The 12,434-nt window shown below is 40.6% G+C and overlaps 1 protein-coding gene and 1 pseudogene across 2 annotated transcripts in view; one reads left to right on the forward strand and one right to left on the reverse strand.

Moving 5' to 3' along the window:
* The window catches only part of SMCHD1 (structural maintenance of chromosomes flexible hinge domain containing 1), a gene marked incomplete at its 5' end in the record, with an annotated part of 127,709 nt that extends 119,825 nt beyond the window's left edge, over positions 1 to 7,884 (reverse strand). The window contains one exon of the mRNA XM_082667117.1: positions 7,761 to 7,884. Coding sequence (XP_082523243.1) covers positions 7,761 to 7,884 — 124 coding nt within the window. The remainder of the gene's footprint in view (positions 1 to 7,760) is intronic.
* Positions 7,885 to 9,067: 1,183 nt separating this feature from the next.
* Positions 9,068 to 12,205, forward strand: LOC309830514 (chromobox protein homolog 3-like; annotated as a pseudogene). The gene is made up of 2 exons: positions 9,068 to 9,240; positions 11,588 to 12,205. The product of its transcript is annotated as a chromobox protein homolog 3-like (transcript).
* Positions 12,206 to 12,434: the final 229 nt, after the last annotated feature.

The raw sequence follows: 12,434 nt of genomic DNA on the forward strand, positions 1-12,434 counted from the left end.
ACTTGATTTCTTCAACAAGTCAGTGTCAGGAAAAACAAAAAAGACTGGGGGAAGGTACTTTGCTCAAATGCTCTAAATTTTAGAAGAATTAAGAAACATAAAAAACCAAGTTCAATATAAGGACCCTGATTTAAACAAACCAACTATAAAAAAAATATTTCTGAGATAAACAAATCTGAATATGGATTGAACAATACTATTGAAAATGTTAATTTTGATGGTGTGATAATAGAAGTGCATGTTGAGTATACAGGAGTGAAGTAAACTAAGGCCTGGAATATGCTTCAAAAGGCAAAAATGAAGCTAGTGTGGTAAATACGTGGAAACTGTTGAATGTGGATGATTATACGTGGTTTCATTATACTATTATCTCTTGTGTATGTTTGAAACTTTTAATGAGAAGAATTTCTAACTTAAAATATACTATTATAGGGCTTCCCTGGTGGCGCAGTGGTTGAGAATCTGCCTGCCAATGCAGGGGACATGGGTTCGAGCCCTGGTCTGGGAAGATCCCACATGCCGCAGAGCAACTGGGCCCATGAGCCACAACTACTGGGCCTGCACGTCTGGAGCCTGTGCTCCGCGAAAAGAGAGGCCACGATAGTGAGAGGCCCGTGCACCGTGATGAAGAGTGGCCCCTGCTCACCGCAACTAGAGAAAGCCCTCGCACAGAAATGAAGACCCAACACAGCCCCAAATAAATAATAAATAAATAAATAAAAGCCATTTCTAAAAAAAAAAAAAGAGAGTTTAAAAAAAAATATATATATATATACTATTATAGACCAGTGGAAGAGAATAGAGAACCCTGAAACAGACCCACACATACGTACACAGGGAACTTGGCAAATAGGGGAATGACATTACAGATTGACGAGAAAAGAATAAACTATTCAATGAACGTTACTGAGACAACTACTTAACTGTACAGAAATAGATTTTTAAAATCCCCATCTCAACATACACAATAATAAGTTCCAAGAGAACTAAAGCAGCTACATTTTAATCCAAAATTGTAGAGGAAAAATAGGGAGATCATTCTGAGAGGAGAGAGAAAGGATTTCTGAAAATACATAAGAAGTGCAAGCCATAAAGAAAAAAACTGGAAAACACGAAAAGATGCTCATCCTAGTTATCAGAGAAAATTAAAACTTTGATTATCATTCCCACAAGGCTAGTAAAAAATTTAAGTCCTGATAATATAAAGTATAGGCCTCCATTAAAAGAATCACACATGATGAAGTGGAATTTAACCCAGGGATGAAAGCATCTTTCAATATCAACAAATCAACGTGATACACCACATCAACAAACTGAAGAATAAAAACCATATGATCATCTCAATAGATGCAGAAAAAGCTTTTGATAAAATTCAAAATCGATTTATGATAAAAACTCTCCAGAAAGTGGGCACAGAGGGAACATACCTCAACACAATAAAATCCATATATGACAAACTCACAGCTAACATCATACTCAACGGCAAAGAGCTGAAATCATTTCCTCTCAGATCAGGAACAAGACAAGGATGCCCACTCACACCACTTTTATTCAACATAGTTTTGAAAGTCCTAGCCACAGCAATCAGTGAAGAAAAAGAAATGAAAGGAATCCAAATTGGAAAGGAAAAAGTAAAATTGTCACTGTTTGCAGATGACATGATATTATACATAAAAAATACTAAAGATGCCACCAGAAAACTACTAGAGCTCATCAATTAATTCAGTAAAGTTGCAGGATACAAAATTAATATACACAAACCTGTTGCATTTCTATACACTATGGAATGGAGAAAATATTTGCAAATGAAGCAACCAACAAGGGCTTAATTTCCAAAATATACAAATAGCTCATACAGCTCAATATTAAAAAAAAAAATTAAAAATGGGCAGAAGACCTAAATAGACATTTCTCCAAAGACAGACAGACAGTCAACAGGCACATGAAAAGATGCTCAATGGCACTGATCACCAGAGAAATGCAAATCAAAACTAGAATGAGGGACTTCCCTGGTGGTACAGTGGTTAAGAATCCGCCTGCCAATACAGGGGACATGGGTTCAAGACCTGGTCTGGGAAGACCCCACATGCCGCGGAGCAACTAAGCCCGTGAGCCACAACTACTGAGCCTGCGCTCTAGAGCCCGTGAGCCACAACTACTGAGCTCGCGTGCCACAACTACTGAAGCCCACGTGCCTAGAGCCCATGCTCCACAACGAGAAGCCACTGCAATGAGAAGCCCACGCACTGCAACGAAGAGTAGCCCCACTCGCCACAACTAGAGAAAGCCCGCATGCAACAATAAAGACCCAATGCAGCTCCGCCCTCAAAATAATGATAATAAATAAATTTAAAAAAACCAAACTAGAATGAGGTATCCTCTCACACTGGTCAGAATGGCCATCATCAAAAAGTCTACAAATATTGATGCTGGAGAGCGTGTGAAGAGAAGGGAACCCTCCTACACTGTTGGTGGGAATGTAAACTGGGACAGCCCCTATGGAGAAGAGTATGGAGGTTCCCTTAAAAATTAAAAAGAGTTACCATAAGATCCAGCAATCCCAATCCCACTCCTGGGAATACACCTGGAAAAGACAAACTCTCTAATTCGAAAAGATACACACACCCCAATGGACATTCCACCACTATTTACCATAGCCAAGACATGGAAGCAACCTAAATGTCCATCAACAGATGAATGGATAAAGAAGATGTGGGGTGTGTGTGTGTGTGTATGTGTACACACACACACACATACAAAATGGAATACTACTCAGACATAAAAAAGAATGAAATAATGCCCTTTGCAGCAACATGGATGGACCTAGAGATTATCTTACGAAGTGACATCAGACCGAAAGACAAATATAGTATATCACTTACATGTGGAATCTAAAAAAAAAGATACAAATGAACTTACTTACAAAACAGAAACAGACTCACAAAAATAGGAAACAAACTTGGGGTTACCAAAGGGGAAAGCAGGGCAGAGGAGATAAATTAGGAGTTTGGGATTAACAGATACACACTACTAGGGAATTCCCTGGCGGTCCAGTGGTTAGGATTCGGCGCTTTCACTGTGGTGGCCCAGGTTCAATCCCTGGTTAGGGAACTACCTGCAAGACGCATAGCCAAAAAAAAAAAAAAAAAAAAAATACAGATACACACTACTGTATATAAAACAGATAAACAACAAGAACGTACTGTATAGCCCAGGGAACTATATTCAATATCTTGTAATAACCTACAATGGAAAAGAAGTGTGTGTGTGTGTGTGTGTGTGTGTGTATGTGTGTGTATGTGTGTATATATCTGAGTCAGTTTGCTCTACACCTGAAACTAACATTGTAAATCAACTATACTTCAATTTTTTAAAAAGTTCTACTAAAAAGACAGCTATATTTTGAAGGATAAAAAAATAAAGTATAGGCCTCCATATAGGGAAGGTGGATCTTACACATTTCGGATAGGCCCGAAAGTCAGTACAACCATATTGAAAAGCAATTTGGTATACTTTAGTAAAATTAAAAATACTCATATCCTATGCAATTCCACACAAGAGAAATGAAGCTATAGACATAAACTGATGGGGAAAAGATTCTATTTGTTTATAGAAATAAAAATTGTCTTCACAGATCTTAGGCTTTTGTATAATCAAGACAGTCTTTATTTCTCAGTTCTTTACTACTTTATTTCTACAATGTCCCAACTGTTAGATCATGTGGTTACATATCCTGTAGAAAAAAATACATATTTTTATAATTAAATTAAATCTTTAAGATCTATGTACATCTGAAAAGTATTTATATATATATCATACAATCTCTCCATAGTTTTATTATTCAATTAAGATAAATAAGCTATCTTTTTTCTCTGCTTTATCTATAATCCTTTATAAAAATTATTTCTCAAATTCATAACTTCTCTAAATATTTTATAGCTCTGGTATTCGACAGACATAAATTAAATATTTTTACATTATTCATTATGCTTTTATTCAAGATGTCATACTCTTCTCTCTCCAATTTTTGGTCTAAAAATCTATCTTATCAGATGTAAACTAAAGTCTTCCGTGTATCTGTACTCACCTGGCGTTGAATACAGATACATTTCCTCTGCCTTTCTCTATATGAAAGCAGGATGACATTCTATTTGGGCAAGAGTCGTAACTGGGCTTTTTCATTTTTATAAGAGCACTTCAATTCCTCCTTTTTCTGGGTTAATGTTAAAGCATATGGATCTTCCAAAGTACCAGCCCTACATGTCTTTAGGTTAGCTTCAAACTATCTGCTGCCCAACTTCTCTCAAAAGCCAATTTTAAGAAATATTTATGAAGGGCTAACTAACTTGTAGTCCATAAAATCCTGACTACTTTAAACTTCATCAATGGATTAGGTCACTCAGAAGTTATATAGTTCAATGCATCTCCCTGAACAAAAACTAGCCTTTAATGATGTGCTTTGGTATTATATCCAGTCGCTCTGTCCTTGAACCACACCAAAACCAGGAACACCCACATTGCACTTGGGCGAGAAATCTCTACAAAAATTTGGGTGGTAACTGCTTAAAGCAGGCTGCAATACCCTAAACAACACACAGCGTACCTTGCATTAAAAGACAAGATAAGAAGAGCCTCTCCTATCTCTAAGAATGTTGTCCATTTTATCAGGATTTGTGAGGAATCTAGGGAGAAATTTTTCTGAAATCAAAGGTTTGCATCGTTAGCAGCTGGAATGTTTTTATTTTATAGACATTGTGGATTTTGTATCAATTACCTTTCCTTCTTTGTTTTGACGCCCAAGAAACTCAAAGCTGATTTCATGGCTCAGCACTGGTATATGCTTTAATCAAATGAACTTCCACTTACTAGTTCTCCTCAGGTTACTTTTCTACTCTTTCCTGCATCTACCTTCTTTTACCTTTTTTCTTTTCAACTTTTGGAATTTTTAACGTAATATAGCTTATGTACAAATTGTGTTTGAAGGAACAGATTGATTCATTTAACTAAACGCTATAAACCAACTATTAGGTAAGGCTCCTACCTTCAAGAAGCAGAGACTATTTTTTAAGTATGATGGTATAACAAGTGCTATAGAAGGGTGACAAGGAATAGTGGAACCACACAAGAGAAGGAGTAGGCATTTCCTCAAAATTAGGGGTGGAGAGGAGGGTTTGCACATATGGGTCTTAATGCCTGGGCATATTAAGAACTAGCCAAAAAAGTTATTTTCTAATCTTTGATTCTGCAAGGTCACAAGGGCTCAAGTGAGTCAATAACTGCTTATCACAAGTGTAAGGGCTTCTGCCAAATCCACCTTTTCCTCTTCCTTCCTCTTGATTGCTCCTCTTTTCTACAAAGTGCGCTTTCCCCAAATAACATTTTAGGACCCATAATACTTTTTAGCACTACAAAACACTTATTAGTTTGTTTTCAGTTTTAATGAAAAACTTTAATTTAGTGCACTATCTGCCTCTTCCCCTAAAACGGAAAATGAAGCCTTTAGTAAATAGTGTGGACATTGTGGAGATTGTTTTAAAAAAATACAAGCTTTAGAATCAAACAGACCTAGATTCCAATCCCAGTTTCATTGCTCATGAACTGTATAAACTCAGACTTCAATCAGTAACTTATTTCAGTTCTTCATGTCTGTAATGGGGACAAAGTTATGGGATTAGGTGGCATAATCTAATGATGTTTTAAATTCTCAAAAAAAAAAAAGTTAGCCTTCCTTTTTTTACTAGTTCTTCCCTCCCACTTCTAATCAAATTTAACCTTCTCTGTTCCAGCAGGAAAAAGTGGGAAGGAGAGGAAAAGAATTAGTCAAAGAAAATATTTTCCTTGTTAAAATACTGAAGGAATGGAATGAATATATCTGTTCCCTATAACAAAGAACATCATTTGAGGCTGAGTGGAATAACAAAAAGAACTTGGCTTCTGGGTTTGAATTCTAATTTTTGTACTATCTGTTTGACTTAAGTGAGTCACCATCTCCAAAAGTGAGTTTCCACTTCCGTAATAAGAGGTTATTATACTCTTCCCCTATATATGTAACAGACTTACTGACACTTCTCATATGGGAGAATTATTTCTAGAGGGAGGGTAGATTAGTACAACCTTTCTGAAAAACAATTTAAAAATACGTATCAAGAGCTTTAAAAATATTCCTGACCTTTGATCCAGGAATCTCACTTCTAAGATTCTAAACCAAAGAAAAATAAAGACATAAAAGACTATGCATATAAGGGGAAAGAATTTAAAAAAGAATATATATATGTAACTGAATCACTGTGCTGTACACCTGAAACTAACATGACATTGTAAATCAACTATACTTCAATGTTTTTAAAAAAGGAGGAAAAAAAAGTTTAAAAAACAAAATAAAATAAATCTCCAAAAAAAAGACTATGCATTCAAACATGTTTATCATGGCATTGCTTAAAATTGGAAGTAATGTAAACGTCAACAAAAAAGAGAGATCTGGTTATGTAAACAGTGGTACAAAACAGACCACTTCAATTATGAAGACTTGCATTAAAACAGAAAAATACTGACAATATTAAGTGAAAAAAATGGAATATAGACATGTATTACGGTTATTTAAAAATGGGGGGTGAGGGTAAGGATACAAAGAAATAACTCCAAGTGCTAACAGTGGTTATAAATTTCACAGTGAGTAAAAGGTTTACTTTTTTCCCTCTGGTTCCTTATTTTCTTTAATGTGCTGATAGTTTAGAATCATTTTTACATGTCATGACTTTAAATCATTTACATATAATCAATATAAATATTTTATATAATCAACTACAAAAATAATAAACATGAAGAGTTTCCTTTCCCTGATGCATATAAAACATTCATCCAAAAAAAAGAGCATTCATTCATTCACTTTTCAAAGACATGGGAATCTGCTATAACCATACACAGAATGAACTTCTGAGTTTATAAAGTTTTGTCTCCATTCTAATTTGGCCATTTACTATGTGCCAGGCACAATTCCAGATGCTGGGAATACAGAACAAATCAAAGTCCTTCCTCTCAAGTCGTTTTTTCCCCTGAGTCTTGATTTCAATTATTTCAGCAACTAGTATACAGAGTTAATAGCACTAAAAACATCAGCCTGCTCAAGTTAAAACACTGCTTCACACCAAGTCCTTTTTCCTTGGAAGCTAAGTGTTCTCTATCGCTTAAAAAGAGCCCCAAGTGGTTAATGCAGCTGACGAATATACCCCTTCTTTGAAGCTCGAGCACCAGCAACACCTCAGATCTAGAAAAGACTTCCCAGTTTAAAGTAGGACTTTGCCTACATAATCATTAACTTTTAAAGCAAACTAGTACAGGGAGTATATAGGTCCTTTGGTGTTCCGCAGATACCCTCGGACACCATTTGAGTGGTTCAGGAACTCCCAGGGGGCTGGGGGATGCAGGAAACCAAAAGGGCAGCTCCACCTGCTAAGCTCTCTAGATCAAGTGCTTCCACTACGGAAGGACCCCGCCAGGGCGGGCCTGCAAGCCTTCTTGACAGAACGACCCAGGAAATTACTGCATCACTGAACGAACCTGAGAAAAATCGACTCCAGGAATTTAACAACTTCTATCACAACACTCCTAACAGAGCCATCGGGGAGAACTCCGCTCTCTTCTTTAAAAAAACAAAAACAAAAGTTCCACCCGAAAGAGAAACAAGTGGCTTTCCTGACTGGAAGAAGAGCTGCACGGCCTCAGAGGCTAAGGTCGCCCCGGGCCCATGCAACCCGCGGTACCAAAGTCTGGGAGGCGCGACCCCCGGAACAGGGCCGGGGCAGAGGGAGGCCCACCAACCGCCGGCTCCGCACTCCAAGGCCCGCGCCCGGACCGGCCCCAGGCTTCGCCGCCCCTCTCAGGCATGGCGGGCACCCGGGAGGGAGAAGCCAAAGCCGCAGGACCGGGGCCGAGTGACAGGTTTATTGCCCCCAGTGAGCAACTTGGGCTTCTCGTCACTCTCCCAACCTCAACTCTACCCGCGCATCCCTCCTTAGCGTACCTGACACACTGAAGCGCGGAACGCCGCAAAGTCCGAGCGCTCCGTGACCTGCAGCGCCCGGTCCCCGAGCTCCGACTCCTTCTCGCGCCGGTCAAACAAGTACACCGTCCTGGAGCCGTCGCCTCCGTCGCCCTCTCCGGTCCCCACCGAGGGCCCGCCGTCGTCCGCCGCTGCCATATTGGGGAAGAGGAGAGAAAACAGCAGCGCCGGCCCCTGCGGCCGTCGCGCTAAAGGCCGAGGTACGGGCTCCGCGCGGCGCCTTCAGCTCCAGCCCCCGGGGCGGCACAAGGCCTCTACCCCGGCGCACTCAGCTCCTCCCTTGGCGGCGGCGGCGGCCGAGCAGCCGCAGGCGCGAGGATCACCCGGGAACCGATTCGAACGAGCTCCTACCCGTACACCACGTCACTTCCGCGGCCCGCCGCTCCCGCAGAGGAGGGGGCGCGCGGCGCGCTCCTCGGAAGGCCTGGTCCCGCGCCCGCTGCCGCCCAGGCGAAGTCGCAACGCTACCCGCAACCAGGCCCGCCGCCTGTAGCTGTGGCGCAGGAGAAAGAGGGGCCGCCGGCGGCGCGCAGGAGGCGGGGCGAATCCGACAATCCGCGCGGGCCGGGGCGGGCCTTCGGAGCCCGCTGCCCGGGGCCCGCCCCTTTCGCCCTCGCGAAGTTGGAGGGAAGCGCGGTCCCTAGCGGGCGGCGGCACTCTGAGGGAGTGATCCGGTATCCGAGGCGGGAGAGCGTATCCCGCGAGCGGCGGGGGGAGTCTTCCGAGGGACTGTTTTCTCCCGGCCCAGAGGGTCCTGGTACCTTCCCGCCTCTCCATAACCCCGACCGAGCCTATCCGGCTTCGAGCTCCTGGCGCCGCAGCAACGGCTGCGACTTCAGGACCAGGTCGCGTGAACGCGGCGGTGGGAAGCGCCAGGCCCGCGGGCCTCGCGGTGTGGACCTGACCCCGCCACGAGCACGTGGGTCCCCACGCGGAAAAAAACGACGCCGAGACACCCTGAGCCGCTTTTTCAGTCCCATTTCCTAGTGGTTATGTGTGGGCCGCGGCATGGACCTCCGAGACAAAGCGGGGCCCGGAGAACCTCCCCACCGAGGTTCTGTGACGTCACCGCGGCCTCCAAGGGTCCCGGCGACCATATCTGCCCGATGTACACGCCTACCCAACGCCGCCGCCACCACGCGTCTGGGAGTCGTGCACAAGCAACCCTATGCCACAGAGTTGTTAGGAATAAGTTAAATAATGTTCGCAAAGGGCTTTTTTTTTTTTAAATACAGGAGGTTCTATTAATCTATTTCATACATATTAGTGTATACATGTCAATCCCAATCTCCCAATTCATCCCACCACCCCCCCGCCACCCCTCGCATTTCCCCCCTTGGTGTACATATGTTTGTTCTCTACATCTGTCTCTATTTCTGCCTTGCAAACCGGCTCATCTGTACCATTTTTCTAGATTCCACATATATGCGTTAATATACGATATTTGTTTTTCTTTTTCTGACTTACTTCACTCTGTATGACAGTCTCTAGGTCCATCCACGTCTCTTCAAATGACCCAATTTTGCTCCTTTTTATGGCTGATTATTATTCCGTTATATATGCCACATCTTTATCCATTCATCTTTCGATGGACACTTAGGTTGCTTCCATGACCTGGTTATTGTAAATAGTGCTGCAATGAACATTGGGGTGCATGTGTCTTTTTGAATTATGGTTTTCTCCGGGTGTATGCCCAATAGATTGCTGGGTGCATGGTAGTTCTATTTTTAGTTTTTTAAGGAACCTCCATACTTTCTCCATAGTGGCTGTTATCAATTTACATTCCCACCAACAGTGCAAGAGGGCTCCCTTTCCTCCACACCCTCTCCAGCATTTGTTGTTTGTAGATTTTCTGATGATGCCCATTCTGACCAGTGTGAGGTGATACCTCATTATAGTTTTGATTTGCATTTCTCTAATAATTAGTGATGTTGAGCAGCTTTTCATGTGATGCACATGGCTCCCCTCCGCCACCGCCAACACGCGGCTGAGAATCGTGCACGAGCATGCCTATGCCACAGAGTTGTTAGGAATAAGTTAAACGATGTTCACAAAGGACTTAACGTGCACTACGCTTTCAGTAACAGCCTTTATTGCGCTTCATTAAATATCCTTATCCTGGCCTGTAGTGCCCTAACTCAACAACAAATAATATTGTCATTGTTAGACGACTAGGTTTAGTCATTTACTCTCCAGGTCTTAAAATATTTAGTGAATATTTTGTGCTTGAGAGTGACACGTAAATTCATTAAGACTGGGGGATTTTTTTGATTCTTCAAAAGTTTGGGTGATAAAGTATATTTTCCGTTTTACTAGGTTTGCCAAAACCTTCATGGTTAATTACATGGATAGACTAATCATTGGTGTATGTTAGAAACCTAGATTTGCTTGTCCAAATAAAGATGCTCCAGAATTGTAGCGTGTGTGTGTGTGTGTGTGTGTGTGTGTGTGTTTGGCTAGACATATAAGGTATTAAAGGTGGAACACCCAGTTGGAACAAAAGTGTGAAGGCATGTGTTTGGGAGGTGCATAAATAATAAGGGCTGGAAGTGGGGAGAATGGAACAGTAGATGGTGGAAGATAAAACTGGGAAGAGGCCAGATGTGGCCAAACGCCATTCATGTTCCTGAAGGGAGATATGAGGGAAAGCTGAGACCAAAGTAACCCCGACTCCTGTGGGATTTCTTTGACCTCTCGCATTTTACCTTTCAAATTCAAGGGAACTTTTTGTTATAGTCCATTATATAATGGTGTTTGATTTAAATGACAAAAAAAAATTTTTCATATCTTAATGAGTGAAATGAATTGCCTATTTCATCAAATTGGGACTAGAGCTAGAAGTTCATCATCAGGACAATTTCTCATTTCTCTATAATACTAAATTATGCAAATGCATGGGTACAAACAGAAACTCTTTGTATGTCTTTAGAAGAGATTTAAAGATAATCTCACTGAGGAGAGATACAAAATGCTGCCAGAGGAGTGTACTACAATATTACAGGCAACTATTGGTGGAAACACAGATATGTATCTTCTTGAGAGGTCAACTCTGAATCACTGTCTTCTGTGGCAGTTTGGCAGTCTGAGACATTTGCCAGTCAACTTTTGTTCTCAGAGAGAAACTCCCCAGATAACTTTTTCAGCAAAGAAAGATGATGTTTGTTTTTTTAATTAAAGTATAGTTAATTTACAATGTTGTGTTAGTTTCAGGTGTACAGCAAAGTGATTCAGTTATACATATTGATATATATATTCTTTTTCAGATTGTTTTTCATTATAGGTTATTTCAAGATATTGAATATAGTTCTCCGTGCTGTACGGTAGGTCCTTGGTTTTTTTATTGATGATGTTCTTTAATTTTCATCACAAATAAATAAGAGTTTGAAATGACCCAGTGCCACAATTAGTTCTCTTTAATTGACTAGTAATTTTTCTTTTTATTAGCCATCTTATCGTATAGAGTATAAATATTTAAGTATCCACGTATCAGTTATCTCTTGCTGCAAAACAACATACCCCCAAACTTAGTGGCCTCTTGTACAACTCCTCACTGCCCTCCTCCTGGGAGAGAGTGAATAACAGCTCTTCAACTCCACAATTTAAAAACTCCTCCAATAAAACTGTGTTGCAAAAAATGGGAAAGAAACAGAATAGAAAAGAGTAAAATGAGTCAAAGAGGTAGAGCCTGAAGGTTTTGTGATGGAAGAAATATTGGACTGATGTGTAGTGAATGGGAAGGTGGTGTATATCCTTCAGCAGAAGAGATTTACAGGTGCTAACAATACTTGAAAACTGGAAGAAAATTCAGATCATTCAAAGTTAAAGTATTTCTTATTTCTGAAAAAGCTGGTAAAGAAAAAGATGGCACAAAAGTAAAATCTTTATCTGACAGTGAATCTGATGACAGGAAATCAAAGAAGAAAAGAGATTCTGCTTTGCCAAGATGCTTTGCCAGTGGTCTTGATCCTGAGCAAATAACTGTGTTACATACAGCAGTGGATAATTAATATTTCTCATGAAATGGAAAGATGCAGATGAAGCAGACTCGATGCTGTAGAAGAGGCAAACATGAAGTGTTGTCAAATTTTAATTGCTTTTTACAAAGGGAGACAAACTTGGCATTCTTGTCCAGAAGATGATCAATAATTGTTTACATACATACAAAAATCTGGTCTTGGTTTATGACTTATTAGTATGAAAAATAACTACATTCTAATGAAAATCAAGTTTGATGTGTTCATTTTGAGTAGTATTAAGGGAATTGTTGAGTTGTTCTAGTTTTTATTTTTTTCTGTCAAAAGCACTGTTTACTTTGAATAAATAAAACTTTCTGTAGTTGCTTCATTTATCAGAACAGAACGTTTGATACCATGGT

The sequence above is a fragment of the Grampus griseus genome (assembly GCF_964374135.1).
Source record: "Grampus griseus genome assembly, chromosome: 12".
Classification (NCBI taxonomy): domain Eukaryota; kingdom Metazoa; phylum Chordata; class Mammalia; order Artiodactyla; family Delphinidae; genus Grampus; species Grampus griseus.